This window comes from Petromyzon marinus, chromosome 42 (assembly GCF_048934315.1).
Source record: "Petromyzon marinus isolate PM22_M1 ecotype Great Lakes invasive population chromosome 42, UKy_Petmar_22M1.pri1.0, whole genome shotgun sequence".
Taxonomy (NCBI): Eukaryota; Metazoa; Chordata; class Hyperoartia; order Petromyzontiformes; family Petromyzontidae; genus Petromyzon; species Petromyzon marinus.
This window is the reverse complement of record NC_133708.1, coordinates 8,319,412-8,343,777: the sequence shown is the minus strand read 5'-3', so window position 1 is coordinate 8,343,777 and position 24,366 is coordinate 8,319,412. Positions and strand designations below refer to the sequence as shown.

General features: G+C 46.0%; 1 protein-coding gene across 1 annotated transcript in view; it reads left to right on the top strand.

The window, feature by feature from the left end:
- ACTR8 (actin related protein 8) overlaps positions 1-24,332 on the top strand; it is a 31,745-nt gene extending 7,413 nt beyond the window's left edge. Inside the window, exons 2-14 of the mRNA XM_032969692.2 lie at positions 9,843-10,041; positions 11,669-11,839; positions 13,265-13,375; positions 14,805-14,909; positions 15,585-15,758; positions 16,191-16,284; positions 17,970-18,102; positions 18,693-18,846; positions 19,431-19,526; positions 19,953-20,093; positions 21,531-21,801; positions 22,480-22,643; positions 23,371-24,332. Coding sequence (XP_032825583.1) covers positions 9,904-10,041; positions 11,669-11,839; positions 13,265-13,375; positions 14,805-14,909; positions 15,585-15,758; positions 16,191-16,284; positions 17,970-18,102; positions 18,693-18,846; positions 19,431-19,526; positions 19,953-20,093; positions 21,531-21,801; positions 22,480-22,643; positions 23,371-23,514 — 1,896 coding nt within the window. The 5' untranslated portion in view covers positions 9,843-9,903 and the 3' untranslated portion in view covers positions 23,515-24,332. The remainder of the gene's footprint in view (positions 1-9,842; positions 10,042-11,668; positions 11,840-13,264; positions 13,376-14,804; positions 14,910-15,584; positions 15,759-16,190; positions 16,285-17,969; positions 18,103-18,692; positions 18,847-19,430; positions 19,527-19,952; positions 20,094-21,530; positions 21,802-22,479; positions 22,644-23,370) is intronic.
- The last annotated feature ends 34 nt before the right edge of the window (positions 24,333-24,366 follow it).

Sequence of the window (24,366 nt, the reverse complement as noted above, 5' to 3'; positions counted from 1 at the left end):
AAATGTACGACAATATATGAATGTAGTGGCCTGAGTTTGATTTCCAGCCTTCGGCTTTCAGTGGCGAGCGAAATCTCTCGATTGCCACCCCCTCCACCAAGTCGCACGAACCGGCATGGTGAAGCATGGTCAAGCAATCCCTCCATGGCAAGTACGGTATTGATAGAGATTTGTACATATGTATTGTACTTTCATTTTATGCAATAGGTACGCCGCAGCGTACATGGGTATGCCGTGGTTCGTCGATAGGCAGATTGTGTTTGGTGGGGTAAAGTGTAGGTAATCCCGCCTCCTCCAAGACATCTGGACAGTATGGAAGAGAAAAATACTCCATAGAGCGTCTCTCTGGAGCTCCTTCTAGTTCAGGCCAAGGTTGAACCTTTACTTTTCATTATTATCAAGGTGGCCAAAATAAATCAGAGATTAAGGTGTGTGGGACCTTTGAATCCACCCTATCCGTGGGTAGCAATCTGAGTGAGCATTCAAGATTAATTGTAAAAAAAAATGCAATAGTCCAACGCTAATAACCTGCATCTGTGCAGCAAACGCCAGTGTCACTGAACGCAATGTGCTTTTGTATTTGGGGGAATGCCATGTGCCCCATTAAATCACCCAGCCACTGCAAGGCCTGCATACCACGAGGACCGCTCACAAAATCGTGAAAGCTGTAATGTCAAAAAAAGAGTCCCGTTTTAAAGGGCAGCTCCAATAATATTTTAGGGGGCGCGAAGTTAAGTTTAACAAGAAGCTTGTTTTCCACATTGCTCATTCTGTCACCTTTTGACAAAACTCCACAAATAACTCTGCTCTGTGGCATTGAATTATGCAAGAAAATTACATTGCTTGTCCAGGAAAATACGGATATTTTACATTCCAGTAGAATGGCGAGATTTATTATTAAAGAGGTTACATTAATCTTTCTCATTTCGTGGAATATTTCGGTAAAGGTGGCATTGTTGAAATGAATACAACGTTAGAATAATGTCCTTTATTTAACCGGATCCTGCCATGGGGTAACGGTGAGCAGACTGACCTTGCAATCCAGAGTTTGTCGGTTCGATCTCTCTGCGCAGAATTAATGAGTTCACAAGTAAGTTGATCGACAGGTTGCACATGTTGGGATAAAGTGTGGGTACACCCACCTCTTCCAAGATGACGGACCAGTATAGAAGATTAGAAAAAAATATACTCTAGAGGGGCTCTCAAGAGCTCTGAAGAGTTCCCTCTAGAGTGGAGGCCCTTCTGCCAGCTGTGATGTGAGCTAGTTATTGGGATCTTTGGAGCGAGTTTATGTTTTCATTTGGGATGTTTGGCCAATTCCGCTAATGAGAGGTTTACTTCAGGTAAGAGATAACCGGAGTATCCCGGAGAAAACCCACCACAGGCATGTGCCAATAACACTCAAAACTCAAATTTGAAGAATGTATTTCAGTACTGCCATCTCCTGGCCAACTTGTATCCCAAGCCTACAACACCTGGTATTCCCAGGCAGTCTCCCAAGTCCAGTGCTAACCAGAATCAACTGTGCGAAGCTTCAGGGATCTCAATAGGTTGACCTCATTCAGGGTGATCTGGCTGTAGGAAAATGCTCGACGGGGAAAAAAGGTGAGCACGCTTCATCTCACTTCGGGTCGCTCTTTATCAACCAAATTCCGAGTGTCAACCGAATACAATAAAGCAAACACAATGGTGACATATGCATTGACCGTTCAATATTATGTTACAGTAGTCACAATAAGAGAATGTAAACTTTCACAGTCACAAAGCCACTTGCACACAAAAGACATCCAGTACACGTGTGCGTGGTTTTGCAAAGGATTGTATCAGTGAAGGTGCATTGCAAAAATAAACCAAGGGAAAGCTGCAGCGCTGCAATTACTTGCTTGTGCTACTGTTTGCAGTCAGGCCTCTAATAGAGTGAATTATAGAGAGAGTGGGTATTTTGGCCTCGTCTTCCACGATGGCCAACGTCGACAAGGTGGCAGTACCCACGCATTACCCCACCGATGTGCAACTGTGTGCCCATTTACACAGCTGGAGGGGAACAGAGGCGATGGGCTTCAGGATACTTGCACCATTGCTTCAATTGCCACGCCAGGAGATTGAATGGAACCAGCGACCATATGAATTAAAAGTCCAGTGTGGTAACCATTGTACCGTGTCACCTTCCCCCTGCTCAATAAGGCGCGATTACATTAAAGGTATGCTTAATGATCTGCAACATCCTTCCATTGTTTAAACCTTTCTGGTAAAATGGCTCAGTGTAAAATCTGGATGATTAAATTCAGCTGGACCTTGCATTATTAACATTTGATGAGTTACAGAAGAGTTTTGTTTCATGTTCACTGATGTCAAAACTGTTGATCCAGTTACACAGGGAATGTTTATTGCTTTCCTTTTTTAATGTTATATACTGCTACATCTTTTCATCGCATAAACAATTTACAGAAGGACAAGAATTATGTAACCTTTTGAACAATGTGCTTCTCGTGTTTATGGCATGGCAATGATTAAAATTTACATCCATATGTTAGAAGTTCAAGGCAACAGTTTTTAATGAAATATAGGCGTTCTTTAATTTAGGGGCTGTGTTGCCCTCAACGGAGGGAAAAAGCATGCCGCTCGTAAAACCAACGTACAAACATTGACGCGAGCAAGATATGAATTCGGAATTTTTAAAACAGGATGAAAAACATCCTGCGTTTGGGGACTTTTTAATTCCTTACGTTTTGAGAAATGTTTGCGCGACTCCACGCCCGACAACAGAGTTGGCCCTAGACTGGCTTGCTAAATCATCTTGAAACGGTTAGCGTACCATACGAAATGAAGGTCTCCATTCTCTTTGCATCTGCGTGGGTGAAGGCTGGAAGGTGGAAGTAGCCACTCTGACCCATGTAATTGTTGCAACATGGCAAGCAGGAAAAGTGCAGTTAAATGAAAAGGTCTATGCATAAAGGGCACTTTCTTAAGACGGGCAATTAACTTCAACCTGTCCTATTCATTATACTGTATTTCCATGTATTTGTTATGAACACTGTTTGGGTTTTACGTCTGATGATGGCAGCTTTAGGAATGTAGCAGCTAAGTTCACCCACAGAGACAAATGTAAATACTGTCATACATACACAAGCCTGACTGCTGATGAGACCCAGAAGGTAAAAACCAGTCCAGAGTTTACTGGCTTAAACAAATGCTGCATTATAGTAGTAGTCTGGGAAGTCAATCGGCTGATGAGATAAGACATGTTTTTAATTTACATGTGAGGAGACAGAATGTAGTTCTGCTTGTATTTACTTGTAATAAATAGAAAATCATATAAATGTGTCTTGCAATATAACGTATTTTTTTACGTGGTATGCATAGCATAGACGTCAAAAAGACAAAGATCCCCCGTATAGCCTTAACAGACTGTTGGGGCAAGTGCTGTTAGTGAACACTTAGGAAGACCGGTACGACACACGAGGGGTGGGAGGCCAGCACTATGCTCGGCCGTCTTTATTTCCCTAGTGGCGATAGTTTACACACCGCACCAGGTACTCATTTGAGGCTGAGTCAACCTAAGGGAGGCCCAGGACCGGTTCAGATAATCGTCACTGGTGTTGGCCGTGAGCAGGAATAGAACCCGGGTTGCCAGGTTCGTAGTTCAGCGTGCTAACTGCTACACCACCGCTGCCCAACAAGCAGAGACATCACACACAGATCAAGCTACATTTATTGAATTTCTTAGTTAGAGGGCATCCATCTAGCACGTACGCATGGAGGGGGGTTAACCCAAATGCGTACGCTTGCGTATGGGGGGTCCACTGACAATGTTACGTACGCATAGGAAATGGAGGGGGGGGTGAAGCCTCGATAATAATTTGTCTACATTGGCCTTCAAATTAGTTAGATAGTCCGGCGGTGGACTATCTGTTTGCTTAAACACGTTAATATTATTAATCCTTGATCGTTTCTGCGTGGATTAAATATCGGCCGTTCTATAGGATTCGGGGGGGGGGGGGTCAAGTTTTGACAGCTTTTTTTGCGTACCTACTCAATGGATGGCCCCTTATGAAGAAGTAAATACATTGGCAAACAAGTATGCGCATGTAACGAACACATTTATTGCATGGCATATACAGCCAACAATGCTAATAAACTACTGATTGAAGGCCTCTGCTGTACTGCCGTGGATGGCCATTGCACATTGATGAAGTGGGGTCCTGGACCAGTTTAGATTTCAATCACCGCTGACGTTAGCCGTGGCCAGGATACGAACTCAGGTATGCACCAGGTTCATGGAACCAGTGCGCGAACCCACTGCTGTCACGGTAACAATTTAAACCACACGCAATAAAAAGGTCAAAAGTGTAATTTCATGAATTCAGACTTAATCACCACCGCGCAGTAACGTTGTACGCATTGCCACCAAGAGGTCAGGCAATGTTAATGCAGGGTGCTCGATTTATTTGTGTTGATTGTTAAGTGCTTCCCTCTAAAGCCCAAAGAAGGGCAATGCATTAAGGTAGGGCAACAAATACTCCATCGTGGGGTCGCAAGCCAGAAATTGTGCCCTTTTTTTTTTGCAAACGAGCACGAGACAAATCCGCCCGTCAGGGCTTCAGATTGCTGCTGAGACAGAAGTCCCGTGTAGAATGAACGCAAATTCTTTGGCTCTTTCGGTAAAGCCACGTAAATAGGTTCAAAGAAAATAACAAATGCTAACAAATGTTATTTTCATTGAACCTATCTACGTGAATCTTGATTTTAAGTTTTCGTGACTGCAGGGATCCATACTCTTTGGTTCTTTCGGTAAAGTCACGTAGGTATACAATAAAATCTATCTACGTGACTTTACCCAAAGACCCAAAGAATATGAATTCCTGCAGTCGCGAAAGCTTTAAGTCAAGATGTAAAATGAATGCATCACTGCACTTCCTCGTGGTTGTGTTAACATCGCCTACTTAGCAACTGAGGTGGAACAGTGTTGCAGTGATTAGGGCAATGGTTAGCATCAGTGATGATTGATATCACAACCTGTCCTGACCTCTGCCCTCACCAACCCACACTGACCAGGGTGGTGATTTTATATATATAATTGGGGTCGAGCTATGGCACAGCAGGTGGCGCACTGGACTATGAATCCTGTGGACTTAAATAAGAATAGGGTTTTACCCTTTTTGGCAATAAAACAGGAGGTGTTAAGCTGTTCAAACACCAAATAGAGACATTTTTCGAGGAATCAAGTTCGCATTAACCACACATACTTGTGGTGAACATGCAAACAAACATGCTCTGATTATAATTATATATGGCAATTGTCTTTGAAACGGATTGGTCTACACCAGAGACAGCCTTCTTTAGGGCCTAGTCTCACCAGGGTCAGACCAGAGAAAGACAAAAGGCGCACAGTACAAAGGCAATGCACTTCCAGAGTATTTGTAGCTCGGGGTGAGCAGTTGGTTATACAATATTCTCTGAGTCGGCCCTATGCTTCCCCCTTCCTCCAACTTGCGTTGACCAGCACAGCGAAGCATGGTCAAACAACCCCCATGACTAGCATGTATGGACGGTGAACTTCTTTCGCACCGTACATAGCGAACAATGATCGAACTATGGTAATTGGGTACGCGGATGACATGGCATGGGGAAGTCTTCATCCATCAGTGGATTCACAACGCGGTGAAAGTATAAATAATATTAATTAGCGGTGGCACAGTGGTTGGCGAAACTGCACCACGATCCTGGCAGAGTTTGATTCCTGGCCGTGGCTTACATCAGGGGCGAGTGAGATCTGAACCCCCTACCTTCAAACCACAGACCACCGTGTTGAAGTATGGTCAAACTAGACCCCCATGACAAACACTTGTGGATTGGCAAGGGGTTCTAAATTAATGTTAGATTTTGTTTTTATTCAGCCGTTGCAGTTGATCACTTTACTGGTCCAGCCGTGGAGCTCAAATAGATCATTTAGGTCAGTCTGTAGACCCGAAGTGATGAATGGTGTACATGGTGTTGCCAGCAGTGACTATAAACAACATGTGTGTAATGTTTACCATGCAGGGCGTAGGTGCGTGTGACGAGCAGAACGGCGATAGCACTGACATAACATAACCTAAGCTCGCCTTGAGGCATCATTTCAGAAGAAAAACACAAAAAAGTACCACATGCTATGATTACAATAACACCACTTAGAGCACGGGCAAACAGCACAAGAACGATTTAAAAAAAAATATCCCATTGTTTATTTCTGTCTATATTTCGAGCAGTAACACACCGGTAAGGCAGGGGAAATTGTCTGAGCGCGTGATGATTCATTTTCTGCCGTGAATTGCTTTAAAAACATTGGTCTTCTCACCGCTATGCGACATAGACGTGAAGCTACACGAATTAATTTCGACGCTGTTTAAAGCTGAACATTGGCATGTAAACAAAAGGCTAAAGAAACCACTAAAATCCCACTTCCCTTATTTTTTTCGCCTGAAGACGGTTGCTTGTGTTGCGATCGAAACGTCGTGATATATTATTTTTTCTACCTACGTGACTTTAACGAAAGACCAAAACAAATAGCTAATCGGAGGCCATTCTAGAATTTACTGTGCAGTTAACACCTAACACCTTTAATTTTACTATCCACGATAGCGGTTTTTGAGTTAGATCGCTTAAATATAAATGTGCCGTTAAAGCTGCCACCACCCGACACAGCCAATGAGTGAGGTTTGTCACGTAAACAAAATGTGCCAATTCGTTACTAGTACAGCACACGGGTGTGCTGGAGAGTAAACCCGCAACATTTGTAATTCGAGTACGACGTTTCGCCAGTGATTACAACCAGCATCATCAGGCGACAGACAGATTTGTGGGGAAATCCTCCTGTTTTGGTCTTAAATAGAGGGATTAATGTGATGTCGTCACTTTTGAGTCAATCAGGTGCTAAGAGAATAGAGGGGGGGGGGGGTAATGTATGTTGTATAACCCAACCATTACTGGTTGGGTTATTCAAAGGTAAATCAAAATACATTATGCATGCACACCATGTATGTACACCATGCATGTACATCCTGCCGTTGTTGGGTGCAATAAATGTCAATACTTTTTAGTGGCTGCTCACAGGTAATCCCCATCGAAGTATAGGCATGCAGTTAAACAGTGTATTCCTTGACAATTAGCTTCCAAGCAGCACTGTAGCTATCAGAATGGTCAAAATAATGTTTATTTATCTCAATTTCGATATATTTTCTCATTAGTCTTGGCCAGGAGTAACTAGTTTTGCACAGGACGTCAACCTTATCACAATCATTTGAGTATTCTTGTTGGCATGCTTGTTCTGTCACTGCCGACAGTTGTTTTTGGGAGTATGTAATATTTCTTGGGTGTTCTTTTAGTCTCGTGCTGACCATTCGTCCTGTTTGACCAACATAGCATTTGCCACAGAAGCAATTAACCCGGTACACACCTTTTGTTCATAAAAAAAAACCTCTATTATGGATAATATTGGTCGCGAACACCTGCGTGTTAATTCGACTATGTTCGTAAGTAAATCTTAAAAAAACATAATTGTGCTGTGCAGAGTCAGTTGCATTCACCGTGAAGCCAAAAGTGGAAGTACAATTAGCGACGTGGTGATTCTCAAAGGATTGAGAGTTCATTCGGGCTTTTTTGGTGAAATAAACAAAACTGTGAATCCCAAGGCAAAGCGAGTGGATAGGTGCAGCGTTCGGCGCATGGGTTCACCAAATGAACCTTATGGCCGTACCCCGGAGTACCATAGTTACCCCGGCTCTCGCATAATGTCTGTCATTTTTAGTCTGTTGATAGTCTGCGATGCGGCAATCGACTCATCTCGTCCTCGCTGCGTTTCGACATTGTGAAGTAGCACTGATTTCGGATTGATTGGTACCCCAGTCATGGAGTTAAGTAGACCCCTGGAAAAAAATAGTGTCCCAGAAATAAAATATTGAATTGCCTTGGCCATTTTGGATCATTTGGTACCCCGGTGTACCGCCATAAGTAACAAACGTAGCACGATAGATACATACAGCACGTGTGAATACTGTACAGTATAACTATTTGTATGCCTTAACAGACCGTTGCAAAGCTGTCAACCCCATATCAGTGGCTACCTTATTACAGACCAGTTCAGACCTTATTGGCTATTCAGTGCACTTATAAACCTCAACGTTCATCCTACAAAGTCCCATCACAAGGGAGAAACAAAAACAGACAATGTTTTTTTTACCGAATTGAAACGGCTGTACGCCGTATGGAACTGAAAACTCAATTTCCCTGTAAAGGAATACAGGTAACCCGTATGGGTTGACAGGTATGAAGTGTTGAGGCAAGTGCTGTTAGCAAGTAGCACCTATGGAGGACAGCACACGAGGGGGGTGGGTGGCCAGCACCACGTCCGCCCGCCTTTGTCTCCCCAGTGGCGATATTTACACACCGCACCAGCTACTCATTTGAGTCTGAGTCGACCTAGGGGAGGACCCAGGACAGAGTCGAATCACCGTCACCGGTGTTGGCCGTGCGCCGGAATCGAACCCGGGTCGCCAGGTTCGTTGCGCAGCGCGGCTAACCGTTATTTACGCGACGAAACAGGAGGAGGATTTCTCCGCAAATCTGGCTGCCGCCTGATGATGCCGGTTGCAATTACTGGCGAAACGTCGCACAACCGGTGTGTGCTGCACTGTTTACGTGACAAACCCTTTACTAATTGGCTGTGTCGGGTGGTGGCGGGTTTAACGACACATTTATAATTACGTGAAATAACCGCCCCCCCCCCCCAAAAAAAAAACTATTATTAGTACGCCTTTTGGCGTCCTCTGGTCTAACACCGTTTGAGACTAAGCTCAAAAGAAAGCTGTCTCTGGTGTGGACCAATCAGTTTCAAGGACAATGCATTTATTATTATTATCAGAGTATGTTTTTTGTTTGCATTCTGACCACAAGCATTGTGGTTAATGCAGACATGATTCCTTGTAAAAAATTTCGGTTTGGTGTTTTAACATCTTAACACCTGTTTTGTTGCCAGAAAAAAGGGGAAAACCCTATTATCATATACTAGCGGTAAGTACCCGCGTTGCCCGGGCGAAAAAGACAGACACACACATGGACTTACACACAGACATCGACCCGCACACATAGAAACACATCGACTTACACGCACACACACACATATGGACTCACACACACAGACATCGACTTTAGACACACACACATTTAGTTACACACACAAATCGACTCACACACACACACATAGACTTACACACACATATCGAATCACACATAAATACATAGACTCAACAACAACAACAACCGCTATTCGCCACTAAGTGGCGGTGACGTCACCACGACGCTTGTGCCAGGCTAGGTGCACCTTGAGGCTACCACGTGAAGTGTCGAACGCCCGCTGGCAGGAGGTCACGGGGCAGACCCAGGTGCCACGGGTCGACTGACTGAGATGACTGCTGGCTGGTGCACCACCTGTGCCCCCTACTGTGCCAGGCTAGGTGCACTAGGAGGTCACGGGGCAGACCCAGCAGGTGCCACGGGTCGACTGACTAAGATGACTGGCTGATGCACCGCCTGTGCCCCCTACTGTGCCAGGCTAGGTGCACTAGGAGGTCACGGGGCAGACCCAGCAGGTGCCACGGGTCGACTGACTGAGATGACTGGCTGATGCACCACCTGTGCCCCCCTACTGTGCCAACCTGCTGCGCTTTAGCCACCCGGCGCTCTGCTACTTGTTGTGAGCGTCGCTCCTCCGCCCTCCGTTGTTGTTATTATTGTGAATGGTAATTAATTTGTCGCGAAAGCCTCCCGTGTTAAACCGCTGCACTCGCGCGCCCCCTATTCACAAGGGCGCACGCAGGCACGCAGGCCAAGACGACTCGCGGGGGCTTGCGTCTCGCCGTGGCCGCAATGACACCCATTGAGAAGGACAAGGAGAACGGGAAGGAAAACGACCGCGAGAAGGACAAGGAGAAGGACAAGGAGAAGGAGCAGCGAGGCGCCAAGAGGCCCATCGTGCCCGCCACCATCCCCGAGTCCGTGCCGGAGGTGAGCGCTGCCGTCCGCTGCGCACGGTGCCGGCTCAGCCTGGTCACGCTGCCGCGAGCGATGCGCCTCCCTCGGTAGGGAATCTAGGCGAGCGGCGTGGGGTTCGCGTGGCCTAGCAACTCAATTTTTTTTAATTGGGCCGGTTAATTCATAATGTAATCGTGATGCGACTGTGTGAGGATGTCCCCCCCCCCACCGTGGCGAGGTTGCTCGCTATAAATGTAGTTTAGATACGGGCGTCAATGCTGAACCCTTAAGAGTGCCTTAGTCTGCCTCTATGAACCGCGTTTACACAATTAACATGGAAACATAAGAATTGCAGTGATGCATTCTATTCCGCCTCAACCGGTGTTGAACCAAACGCGCAAAGGTCCCCAAGGGTGCCTCAGTGTGGATCTATTCAGCCTCGTTCATTAACATTAAAACCCCGACAATACCACACGGACATTCGCACCGCGGCACCCTGATGAGTCTTAGGTGTGTCGTGTCGTCTGGCTCTATGTGAGCCTCGTGCCTGATTAACACTGCAACGTGCGAATTCTATAAGATTGTCCCTCCCTACCCCATCGCTCGATCCACACGATATCATTCAAACATGTTTGGTTTGGCACTGCGTGGCCAAATCCATTAACACTTGATCATAAAAACGCACAAGGGGTACGTTCGTCTGGCACTTCGAGCGCACCGCATTGGCATGTTAACGCTCATTGTGTGATCAATATCCCGTAAGTCAGTTTAACACGTAGGCTTTCGTGACCAATATTATTCATAATAAAGGTTTTTGGGTTAGATCGCGTTTATTTATAAATGTGTCGTAACCCTCCACCACCCGACACGGCCAATCAGCAAAAAAAAAGGTGTCACGTTGACAAAAGACAAATAATTCACTACTTCAGCCCACCGGTGTGTTGAAGAGTTAATCCACATTTACAGTTTCAGTACGACGTTTCGCTGGTAAATACTTCCAGCATCATCGGGCAATTCGCCAGAATGGTAAAGCCCTCGCTTACCTGTTGATAATCGGAATTCACATACATATATTCTACTCCTTTTGGTTCTTTCGGTAAAGTCACGTAGAAAGAAAAACCAATTAAGTAATAGAATACGACGTTTCGATTGCAACGCAAGCAACCGTCATCAGGCGGAACTAAATTTGTTAATTTGAGAGAGAGACAAAACACTAAAGTCGTATTCTATTATTTTATTTATTTTCTTTCTACGTGACTTTACCGACATAATCGAAGAGTACCAATTCCTGCAGTCACGAAAGCTTCAAATAAATATCTCCTTTAAAAGTCTCCTCCTATCACCGACCGAAGGGAACATTGATTCCACATTCCTTTGGTAGGCAAAGTGCATCGCACAAACACTCTCTCGTGTCAGTCTAGTGATTGTTGACGGGACCGTGTTGTGCCGCTACAGAGTATACACGCGCAAGTGATGTTACGGTGACTTGTGTGTGCGTGGCGTGGTAATGCTGGCCACCCACCCACCCCCTTCATCGTGTTGTGCCGCAGTGCCGGCCTTCGTAGCTTTGCTGCTCACTGACAGCACTCGCCCCCACCCCCCCCCAACTTTAGGCTACACGGGGCTATCTTTGCCTTTTGTCTCATTTGTTCTCCACCAGCAAATCCGCACCAACTTCATCGTGGTCATGCACCCCGGCTCCACCACCTTGCGGCTGGGTCGAGCGTCCAGCATGCTACCCATCAGCCTGCCCCACTGCATCGCACGGAGGCACAAATCTGCCGGGCAGCCCTGCTACGAAGACCCTTGGTTGCTCAGGGATGGCCTGGACGTGAGACACGTTCTTGAGTCGGTGCTATTGTGCACGACCTGCGGTGTGGCGGCCACGCGGGGTTTTCGCGGTTGCGTTGTAGCTGTAGCTAGCCCCTCGGGATGTATTTTTATTTCATTCAGGGTGATGTCTGAACGTTTCGCTGCACTTGCTTGGGAGCCTTGTTCAGGAACTGAATTTAGTTCTGTTCAGTTCCTACTGAACTCCCCAGCACATCGAGCGCAAACGTCGGACATCGTGCTGAACGCGCACGTATGCATGTTTAACTTCTTTTGCACCGTTCGTAGCCAACCGTGCTTATCGGAGGTGCGGGAAACGACACAAACGGTACAACCCAAAATCCCATCCGAGAGTTTAATGCAATGTTAAACAACTCCAGTCCGTGCGACCACCCTCATGCATACATGTCAACCCCTTATCATTGCCTACATTATTCAGACCAATTCAGGCCTTATTGGTTACCCTGTGCCCTTGTAACTCTCAACTTTCATTCTACAAAGTCCTATCACAAGGGAGAAACACAAACACAGACAAAAGTATGATTGATTTTTTTTTGCCGTATTGAAACGGCTCTACGCCGTATCGACCTGAAAACTCAATTTCCCTGTACAAGAATATGGGTAAACCGTATGGGTTGACAGGTATGCTCATAGTGCACCATTCTCTGATTACAAACCAGCAGATGCAGTGCACAGTGGCTTAATATACCAAGGCATGTAAAATGTTGGTAATCTCGGAAAGGCAGCAGTCGGGAATTGTGATGTCTGAAATTAAGAATCTCTGCTTTAATTTTCACAATTCGGTGTTCCAATTTGATTCTTATTAAGCCTGTTTTTACATCTGCTTTGCATTGTATATGCCATATATTAATTATTGTGCTTTTTATTCGTGACAAATAAATTATATAAATAGTAAAGTAGTGAATGATTAACTCTTCAATGCATTATTTGATGCATGTGTTGTGGTTGATTAATCTTTGCATGCCTGTTCATGAAGTAACCTTTTGCATTGTTTTGAAGTCAGTTACTGGCATTGTGGGCAGCAGAGGATACTGGGCATCTGTGAAAAAGAGCTTCATGGCTCATAAATTTCAGCAAATCGCCCGATGAAGCTGGTTGTAATCACCAGCGAAACGTTGTACTCAAATTGTAAATGTGGGTTTACTCTCTAACACACCGGTGTGCTGAAGTAGTCACTAATTGTCATTTTTGTTTCCGTGACAAACCGGACGAATTGGCTGTGTCGGGTAGTGGTGGATTATAAACGCATTTATATATTTACGACATCTAACCCAAAAAAACCTTTATTATGAATGAACCTGTTAAAATAGGTGAATAATGCGAGCTTTGTACATAATAATGTTTGGTTTTGATGGTGAGCTGTACAAGAGCCATGAGCAAAGATGTGTCGTGCAATATTTCACAGAGACAAGAGAGTAAAGAGCAGAGGCAACATGGACTTAAGATGGTGGAGCAGGCAATCTGGTCTCGCAAGATGTCCAACGGGGCTCGCCGAATCCCCACCCAACCGGACCAGGTGCGAGAGTGTTGCACTCTGCCACTAACCGATGGTGACACACAGCTGTACCCCCCCCCCCCCCCCACTGCTTTATACTCAACCTAATTCAGAGGACCACATTTTATATGAGCTTTGTGTTATACAACGCAATACAATTTTAATGTATATAACACCTTTGTGCAACTGCTTTTCAAGCTTTTCTGCACACGCTGTGCATATTCTACTAACTATTAACTACTAACTTGTAATTTACCGGGTAAGGCCCATTGAGTTTGTTTAGCTCTTTTTTAAAAGCGACCTGGCCACAAATGATAGCTCAACGAAGTGGCGTATCACGTGTAAATTTATAGCAGCCAAATACTCTTAAACGCACGTTGATTATAAATGTTGAGGTGAAAAACCGGAGGACCCGCAGGAAAATCTACGCGACCACGGGGAGAACATACAAACGTCAAATATACAGGCATCGGGTCAGGATCGAACCTACGACCTGTATACTAGGTGAAGTAGTTAACATTTTGCCACCGTGGCACCCTTATAGAGAGAGGGCTATCCGTTTCAGCTGTGAGGGGAACACTTCTACTGTAGCAGCAGAACATGATAGTGATAGAGCTTGTGATTCAGTGGCGAAGAGAGAGCGTAATAACATAGTTTACAGTCTCTCTTGATACCTGTGGCAATTGGTAGTTCTTGGGTGCAAACTCCCTCCGTGATGTCCGATCTTCCACTTCATTCCGTTGTTACGGGCCCCTTATCCTTCACGACATTAAGAAATTAAATTTCGATTTAAAGCTTTCGTGACTGCAGGGATTCATATTTTTGTTTCTATCGGTAAAGTCACGTTGAAGGGAAATAATAAAATAAAAAGTTTTCCACAATTATTTTATTATTTCCCTTCAACGTGACTTTACCGAAAGAACCAATAATATTAAGACATTAGTTTTACTGCATCTTGGCCTCTTTGCCCATTCACATCGTTTGCCTGTTCTGCATTGTTCTAATCAGACTTTTCTCCTGTTCTGTATTGTTCTAATCAGACTTTTCTCCTGAATCTGCCCTAGAACATCTTAATTTATGAGAATAAATTTTCCCCTTTTTTCTGGCAACAAAACAGGTGTTGAGATGTTAAAACACCAAACTGAAACCTTTTACAAGGAATCAAAACTTATTCTCATATTTTGGTACTGGCAAAGGAGGTCCCATGATCTTAATTTATCTTTCTCTCCATCCAACTGATGTTCTCCATTCTACGCCATACCCACATTTTATGACTTCTTATTAATCGTTTTTCTCACTTCAAGTTTTTTTCCCCGCATAGAGTGTCACACTCCATCTGAATGCAATTTTAGAATACTTTGTGCAAAGGGCATTTAACATAAACATAAAACCATGACTACGGAATGCTGCCGTGCAATGGTTAAACGTTGAATCTTTATACATCCCACAGTTGGCTGGCTACAACAGCAGAGTAAAGCCAGTAGCCCTGGAATCCAGCTCTTCAACAAGATGGACGAACGTATCCCACAAACCAGAGTTTCTCATTGGGGACGAGGTAAGTGACCTCGCTCATTGTGACACCAGGAATGTGTAAAACTGTACACGCTTATTGAATACGCTGTTAGTACACTGCATTGTGTCTCAATTGGAATCCTGACCATGGCTATCACTGGCAAGTGATAATTAATTGAACCGCTAAATGTTGTCAAACAACTGTGATGACTGACACAGCATGGGGAGGCATTCATCCAAGAGTTGATTCACTTATTTTGTTCAACCAGGTGAGAACACGACAGACCATGTTAGTCTCATTTTGAGGGTGACCTGGTTCACCAAAATGACAGAAAGGAATAAAACATAAAACAAAATCAGAGCAGAACAACTGTATTATAAGAGTAAGAAGAAATACTGCAGTGTATTAATCAATATGTATGTATGTATGTTGAACTTCCGTTGCACCGTGCGTAGCAAACCGTGCTAATCGAAGGTATAAAATACAGTTTCCTGTCACGTAAATTAAATCGGGTCAAATTATACTCTTTTGTTCTTTCGGTAAAGTCATGTCGATAGAAAATTAATAGATCACGACGTTTCGATCGCAACACAAGCAACCGTCATCAGGTGAAACAAACACAGCAGGAGAACTGCTGACTTAGGAGAAACAGCTGCTGCAACAAGAGTTTATATATGCTTTTTTGAAACGGTACGTTAATCCTGTCTGCCATGCCAGGCACTGCATGTGAACAAGGCCGAAGGCTACAATTTGCATTGGCCCATGCGGCGTGGGCGGCTGAACATACACGGTGGACCTGGAGGGTCTCTGTCGGCCGTGCTGGCCGATCTGGAGGCCATCTGGATGCAGGCCATCCACCGGTACCTCGACATCTCTTCAAGTGATGTCAAGGTACGCTCCTTACACCCTGCATCATGCCCCACTTTGCTTATGCACGGCTCCACATTTTGCGTTTTGAAGGATGCTGCCATGGTGTAATGCTTTTATCTCCTGGTGTAGTAGTTAAACAAATGGGCAAGTTCCCTTAAATTCCTCCCCGCCACCTCTGTCCACCCAGCAGTATAAATGGGGTACACCACAGGTAATCGGCCTGTTGCGTGCAGTGGGGTAAAGTTTGGGTGTTCTCAGGTCTTCCAAGATGTCTGACCAGCATGGCAGAGTAGGCCGAATACCCATAAGTGGAGCTCTCGAGGGCTCTCGCGTTGAGGTCCTTCTACCAAAAGTGGCATGAAAAAGCAATTGTAAAAACCATACATCTTATCCATATATTTTATAACATATTTCTGGATCCAATGCAAGACCTGTGTCTTTCTGCTGTCTCAGTATTACAGGTGCATCCTGCTTATTCCTGACATCTACAACCGACAGCATGTCAAGGAATTGATGAACATGCTGCTGACAGGAATGGGCTTTGCAGGTAAAATTGTATTTATTTAAATTTACAACTTTGCACATTGCAAAATCCACCACATGCCGACAAGCAAATCGCCTTCAATGCCCCAAATCTCATCAGATTTCGGAAGCTTGAGGAGGATTGAGCATGATTCGTACTTGGATGGGAAAATGTAAATACTGGCTGTTGTAGGCTTGGATTTTTTTTATCTATCTGTACGGAGCTTTCAGTGCAATCCCTTGTATGTGTGGGCTTTCTCAGGATACTCCGGTATCATCCCATATGCAGAAAACTCGTGAAAGGAATTGGCTAATATCCCATTGTTGCAGGGTCCTCCTTGCTATTTGCTTTGTTTACAAAAAAGTAGATCCACGTGGAGTGATATTTCCTAATCTGGCAATTAAATACTTAGATTAAACCATTTTTTTTAGAGTTATGGCCTCAGCTAGTTGAGAAAAGTGTTTGCGTACGCTAGCCTGATGTATGGCTGAAGAACCTGTGGCTTACAGGCCACATCTGAGCCGCAAATTCATTTCATACGACCCTCGGCCACATGTGGCTTTACTACCTCTAAATGACCCGTCAACAATATTCTGTCCATCAGATGCACTGGTCGGATACTAGGGGAAAATATTTTCCACCCAGCAACAACGCTGTTTCTAATTGTAGCGTACTTGGCCACTTCTGTCGCAAGGAACGATGGGTAATCACGACAAGCGATCTTAATACGCGGGTGACGCGCGTGTTCCATTTGTTGTTCAGTGATAACTGCTGCACCGAATATCATGCTCTTGTGGAACAATCATCTTGTGAGAGCAAAGCAGGTGCGGGCATCACATTATTAGTTTTCTTGGTTGTTATTGGATAACACTGAGATGTGTCTTAGCCATATTTGACTCTCAGTAAGGAAAAGGTTCCCGACCTCTGCTCTCCAGCGACGCAACCTGGGCAATAACTAAGGATGTAGAGAAGATGATCAATGTCATGGAAGTCTATCAGACGGTGCCTAGGCGCAGCATAGTACTGTGCATATAAGTTAATACCGTTGATGAAGTTACGTATAAAATAGTAATCATTCACCTGATCATTCAACGTGAACACGTATTATTAACTCTTGTGAATCCGTGTGAAGCGCAGTAGTATGTAATGCGGTTATTGGTTAATTGCTCAGGCACCTTCCAGGTGGCTGAGCGGTAGAGCGTACGGCTTGCAACCGGAATGTTAGCAAGTTCAATCACTGGTTGGGGGTCGACTCAATCCATCATCCCTCTGGCACCGATAAAATGTATATTCCACTTTGTGGGGAAGTCAACAGTGGAGAGACTCGCCCCTGTCATAGTAATATGGAACTTCCATCACTGTAAACAGATTAGGGCTGTAACCAACACTCGCTACAATTCAGGGCTCTCGAGAAGGAAATCTACACGCCTTTGGCTTGCTCAAATGAGGGAATGAGAGCGAGAGTTAAAGACTAAGAAGCCACTGGAGCCCCGCACTTTTAAATCTAGAGTGAAAGTCATTTCTTTAGAACCGATTTTTTTGTTTAGTTTGTTGTCCTTTCCCCCGCACCTCCGATTAGCACGGTTGGCTACGTACAGCGCGAAAGAAGTTCAGCACGCATGCATACTGAGAGTGTGTAAGGAAAGCGTTCCCCGTCTCGGCCGCACTGCCAGTCGTAAGCGGTGTGTGGACTTGCTGTCTGCATGCAGGCGCCATGGTCCACCAGGAGTCTGTGTGTGCCTCCTTCGGCTGCGGACTGAGCTGCGCGTGCGTGGTCGATATCGGCGATCAGAAGACCAGCATATGCTGTGTGGAGGATGGCATATCTCACCGACACACCAGGTGGCCACGGCGCTCTTTCCCTCACCAGCGTGGGCTTCATTAAATCAGGAAGATGTTAACCCTTTCCCGTTCCGATGACGTAGGTGCACAGCAGTGGGTTCGATCCCGATCCTGACACCTGCTGTATGTTTGGAGTTTGCGTGTGTTCTCGCTCCCCGTGGTCGTGTGGATTTTTTTCCGGGGTCCTCCGGTTTTACCCTCCACATTTAGAAACATGCTTTTACAGTATTTGGCGGCTATACATTTACGCATAAGCCAATTCGTTGCGCTATCATGTGTGGCCAGATCGCTTCTTAAAAGAGCTATATCGCTCAGTGGGCCTTACTTGGTAAAAATAAAAACTATATTTTTTTAGCTTTTAGAAAATGATCATACGAACATTTGAAATGCTGATCTTCAAAGAATGATGCATCGATCATTCTTCTGTTCCAAAAAGAAGACAAAACTGATAGAACAGTTACAGAACCATTGGCCTCCTCTCATGCATTTAAATAGCTTATTACTTTAAGCATCGTTTATTTTGCATGTGTTGTTAGCCTCTCCAGGCTAACATCGTTGTGTACGTGTGTCTATGTCTGACCAAAACGCAGGCTCTTCTTGGAATACGGAGGCTCGGACGTGACGCGTTGCTTTTATTTGCTGATGCAGCGATCGGGATTTCCCTACAGAGAGTGCCAACTCGCAAACCGCATGAATGCATTGCTGCTGCAGCAGCTCAAGGAGAACTTCTGTCACCTGGACCAGGTGTGGACACTAAACTGCTGGGGTTACTGCATATATCGTTGAGTGTCATGTCATCATCATCATCTTTAAAAGCCATGGTCTATCCACGGCTGGATGAAGGTGTCCCAAAGTCGTCACTATCTCTCATGGTCTTGTGGTGGATCGATTATCTTGCTCCTGCGCACAAGCTGATTTCTGCATTCCATCTCTCTGGTGGAGGACCTGTCACCCGTGTTACCCGCCTTTGACCATTGGTCATAATTCCTTCTTGTCACATGTCCTGCCCAAGGCCACTTCCTTTCTTAAATCAATACAGTGTATATGTTTGTTCGTTGAACTTCTTCCGCACCGTACGTAGACAACCATGCTAAATCGGAGGTGCGGGGGAAGGACAACAAACTAAACACAAAAGGCAGAGTATGTTCTCTGATCCATGAGTTCCGCTCTTAGTCTAATTTCAAGCGTGCATATCTCCTCCTTGCTTCTTTGCACACTTAGGCTTTTGTTACATTTTTCTCCGTGCTGTCAGCGCTTGAATTGACCGCCTCGGTTCACTTGCCCCAAACAGTAAAGTTTCACGTCAAATGTTTGTGCAATTCTTTTAGGATATCTCAGGTTTTCAAGACCATGAGTTCCAGGTGAGGCAGCCGGACTCCGTGGCCCTGCTTTATCAGTTCAAACTGGGCGACGAGAAGCTCCAGGTGAACTACCCCACACACGCACGGCCGCCTTGTCAATTCACTGCCGGATGAGGGTCTCTCCGCACTCTGCGGGGTCATGGGATTATTTGTCCGCACTTCACGCTTGTCAGCGCGAGTACTCAAGGCTGGGATCCACCGCTGTAGGAGCATGGAAGGAAAATGACAATGGATTGTGCTGCACTGCCCTCTGGTCGCTCACTAATGTAGCCCCGCAGCCTGTAACACCTGCTACGCTTGATTGTCGCCCATCGACTCGCCGCAGACTTATCCAAGCTTCGATTGCTAGGTATGACAAGATCTGGGAACATACTCGATGATTTGGTCATAGGAAAACTACGCTACCTTACACGGGCGTCTCCAATTCTAATGCAGTAATGCAAACACGAGGTTTCTTCTTGCCTTCGCAATGTGTGTGCGCGCTTGCAGGCACCGATGTCCATGTTCTATCCGGCCGTGTTTGGGATCGTGGGTCAGAGGATGACCTTGACCCAGCAGAGGTCACAGGGTGACCCAGAGGACCCGTATGATGAACACTACCTCTTGGCCACCCAAAGCAAGCAGGAGCAGGTGTGTGTATTCTTTGCACTCAAATTAACATTTCAGTGGTCTGTGCTTGGCCCTGCCATCGTAATGTCAAGTCTCCACCAATGGTTCAGGGATGTAAACTGGGGCTGCAAACTACCACGTGATTAAGCGGTAAACCACTTAAGCTTTGAATTCATGTATATTTTTTATTTGTTAAAAAGGTACTAATCAATGTTATACATGTAATTTGTCCATCTGAGAGTCGGGCTATTTCAGCTCTTGAGTATGTTTTGTTGCACAGAGGAATGAAGTGGGGGGGGGTGGATGGGGGAGGAGCTGGGGGGGGAACTAAGCCACATGACCTTTACTCCAGTCTTTGATGCTTTAGGTCAAGGATTTGCATTTATAGGGCACTTTAATGCCTCCGCAACACAAAGTGCCTTTCATAACAACCATTCCATTTCCCTGCTGCAATCAATACAAGGAGGGGACCCCCAGTGACAGCTGTGTCGAGCATGTGTAATTGAGTTTTGGTTGTGTTGGATTTTACTTTAATAATGTTTTAGTTTCATATAGCATTTTACAATCGCCGAGAAAAATAGACAAGCTGGAAGGCGGTCAGGCAGTGAGCCGGCTCCAACAGTTGACCAAACTCTGCAGTCCTCTATATATTAAGATGTTTTCAGCCAATCGTTTAGTGTTTATACACGTGGGAGGAAACTGGCCCACACGGAGAAAACCCGTGCGCCCGAGGGGGCAACACCATCCCACACAGAAGGGACAGATGATGTCGGTCCACACTTTGCAGTTAAGCCATCTGCTGGTGAACTAGAGCAGGGGTCACCAAAACTTTTTTCACGGTGGGCCGGATAACTGATAGAATGACGAGCACGGGCCGCATAATCATTCTGTTCAATACTTGGGGGGCGGGAAAGATGCGTGTTTGTGTGTTGCCATGGAAACAATGGTAACGTCAGAGCGTAGGCGGAGCTACCACGAGCCGGGGAAGGACTTGGGATGGCGTGAAATAGGCAAACATTACAATAAACAAGAAAATCTAGATACAATAATTTAAAATAGAAAATAGTAAATTTAAGGCACATAGCAGTAAGGAGGTGTCCGCACGCGTGAAGATCTCCTGGTATTCTAAACATATCTAAATTTAAATTGTATCACAACGTCTCGTGTTCCATACGTTTTATCAACCAAATTCAAGTACCGTCGGCGGGCCTGATGGACTGACGTCGCGGGCCGGATTTGGCCCGCGGGCCGTAGTTTTGGTGACCCCTGAACTAGAGCATAGCACCTAGACGCCTACGGGGAAGAATGTTTTCGCAAACACTCGTGCGATCCACCCACCACCTTTGCAGTGCAACAGTTTACCCCGGATGTCAGGTCAGGTCGGTGTTTTCTAATTGAACCGTTCACAACGAAACCCCCACACGGCTCAATTGTTTTTTTTTACTGCGGTTGTTAAAGGCCGCCAAAGCGGTGGCGGAGAGGAAAGCGCTGGCCAAGCACAGTGCCGCCGATTCGGAAGGAGCGGGGGCACCTGCAGAGGCGTCGGAAGGTGCCGGGCGCGCGCCCGATGGGGATCAAGGGCCGTCGAGGGGTGTGGGAGAAACGCACCACTTGAACCAGCCGGGCGCCCCCTCTCTGCTCTCCCGCAAGCTCAAGCTGGCCTCGCCGCACTTCGAGGGAAAAGCCCTGGGCCTGGACAAGGCTGTGTTGCACAGCATTGACTGCTGTTGTGAGTAGAAGACTTTCTCCTCGCGTTCCATCCCCTCGGCTCGAGAGCGGCGATGGGGCCCGAATGAACGAATGAAGTCTCCCCCACCGGCCCCCGACCGGGTGTGGCCCATTCCTAGCTTGCCTGCTCGGGTCGCACTCCCAATATTTCCTGTTCAGCGTCATTCCTTGTCGCACCGTTAAATCCGTCACGTTATTTTGCCTGCTCTGGGGGCTTGTGAAATTGACAAGTTGAGGACTCGTTATTTAATCTGTGCCCACATTTAACGATGTAGTGTTAATGCGGATGATGCGTAGGGCTCTCAAAGGCCAACGTCGGTTTTATCCACCGAACGATGAGAACGCCTCTGCTGGATGGAGTGTTGAATTTCTTTTGTGCAACTGTATAAAAGGGTACTGTGTATAATTTTACAAAACTAGCTTATGTGACCTTTAAGCAGTTGTTTCCAAGCTCCACATTAACAATCCGGTTCTTGTTGAAGCTGAGGACACCACACATTCACGAAAGCTACAAACCCCTTCAGAAAATCCAATTTACCGTGTAGCTTAATGCCATTACCAAGTTTGTTATAGCGATGTGCTTCAGCATTTCAGATACTCAGGAGGCCACTCCTCAAGCCGTCCAATGGCTCGCTCGCCAACCTCAACAGTAACATGTGTTCCCTGTAACCTTCCTTAGCCTCGGAGGAGACCAAGAGGAAGATGTACAGCAGTATACTGGTGGTGGGTGGGGGACTTCTCTTCCCGGGAGCCCAGGAATTCCTCCAGCATCGCATCATCAACAAGATGCCACCCTCTTTCCGCCGCCTTGTGGAAACCGTGGAGGTCATCACACGACCAAAGGTGCACCAAATGTTCCAGACAAATGTTAATGGCTGTTGTCCAGTAAACGTTCTTTCGCCTTTCACGTTAATAAAAAAAAAGGATTTTTTACACAACCCACCGGCCCCTTGACTTACACCTGCAGCGGTCTTCATTTTTCATATATCGTTTAAAATAATAACTATTAAAAATCCCAACGAAAAATGCTACAATTGTATTTTTTATTTTGTAAGCCATTCTCTGGCATCCAGGGTGGTAGCTGAGTGGAGTAGTCCACTTGTTTCATCAGTGTCATGCCTGACACGGTTGAGAGCAGGCCACTGTCATCGGGGCGGAGAGAAACCAGACTGTTCCTTTAGCAGTCGTCAGCCAGGACGAATCCCCAGCTGCAATTTGCTTGTGTGAAGGTGTATTGTTACACTGCAGGGCTGTCGAGATGATTCAATGTGAAGGGCATCTTATTAAAAATCTGTGTTGCCTAAAGGGACGTACCCTACAGACGAGGCACATTTATCAAACGATTGACAAACACTTGCCGATTACATTTTAAAAGGGTGCCGTTTACACGCCACGCTTTGTTATAAGCAGTTGGCGTCGCCAGTCGGCCGCATGCAAGGATATGCTTGCTCGTAGGCCGTAGGCCCCCCAACGCTGCCGACGAACGAGTATTTTAATAATTTCTCCACCGCCGCCGCCAGCTGTTGCACACCTAATAAAGCCGCGCGTGTGGTTTCCGTTTCTTTGACAGGACACGGACCCGCGGCTGACCGCGTGGAAGGGCGGCGTGGTGCTGGCTTGCCTCGACACGGCGCAGGAACTGTGGATTCACCGGCGCGAGTGGGAGCGGTTCGGAGTGAGAATGCTGCGCGAGCGAGCGCCGTTCGTTTGGTGACTCCCAAGGCCACCGCCGCTGTTGCCCGAAGCTGCCTGAAGCCACTTACTTGCATTGGCACCGCAGAGGAGACTAGATAACCCAAGTTTACGGATCGGGAACTGTGTTACACCTTTTCCATTGCCACGTACGCGTGCCGAGCCAGTGCGGGGGGGGGGGGGGGCCCTCGTGATACGGGGTGGTTTTCCCATTGACTGCCATGCCGAGTTGGAACCAAACCGTAATACGCTGGCCTCTGAATCTGGCTCGTGGAGAGGGGCGCGAGGCTCATGACCCTAATTGCGTGCGACTCCATCATACATGAAGAGGATGAACAAAATGACATCGAGCAATTTGAAGCCTTGGGGGGGGGGGCTGAAGTGTGTGTGTTCATCATAGGTGCTCGCTAACAGCACTTGCCCCAACAGTCTAAGGCTGATCTTTGCCTTGTTTATCAGTTTGTATGCGTATATCCGTTTGTGCGCGACTGCGTCATCCACATGCATCTTGATATTCGTGCATTGCATGCCAGGTCAGCGGCACGGCTCTGCTTCTGCAGTGAAAAAACAACCCCGTGCCCTCCTGAGCCATGCCAGCTCGGCAAAGCCCCGGCAGCAAGGTTTGGATGTATTAGTGTGAAAGAGGTCGAGGTAAAACCCTGGAATGTTACGCTAAGTTGATTGTTCCGTGCAGTTTTATATAAGGGGTCATAGGCTTGGATATGGAATAAACGTGCCATTTGTTTAAAGCACGCTATGTAAAGGATATAAAATGTATATATGAATTAAAGTTTGTATGATTGGCTTAAAAATGATTGATTAAAATAACTGTCTACAGTGCACACGTGTTTCGCTGTAAACATGAAAAATTGTA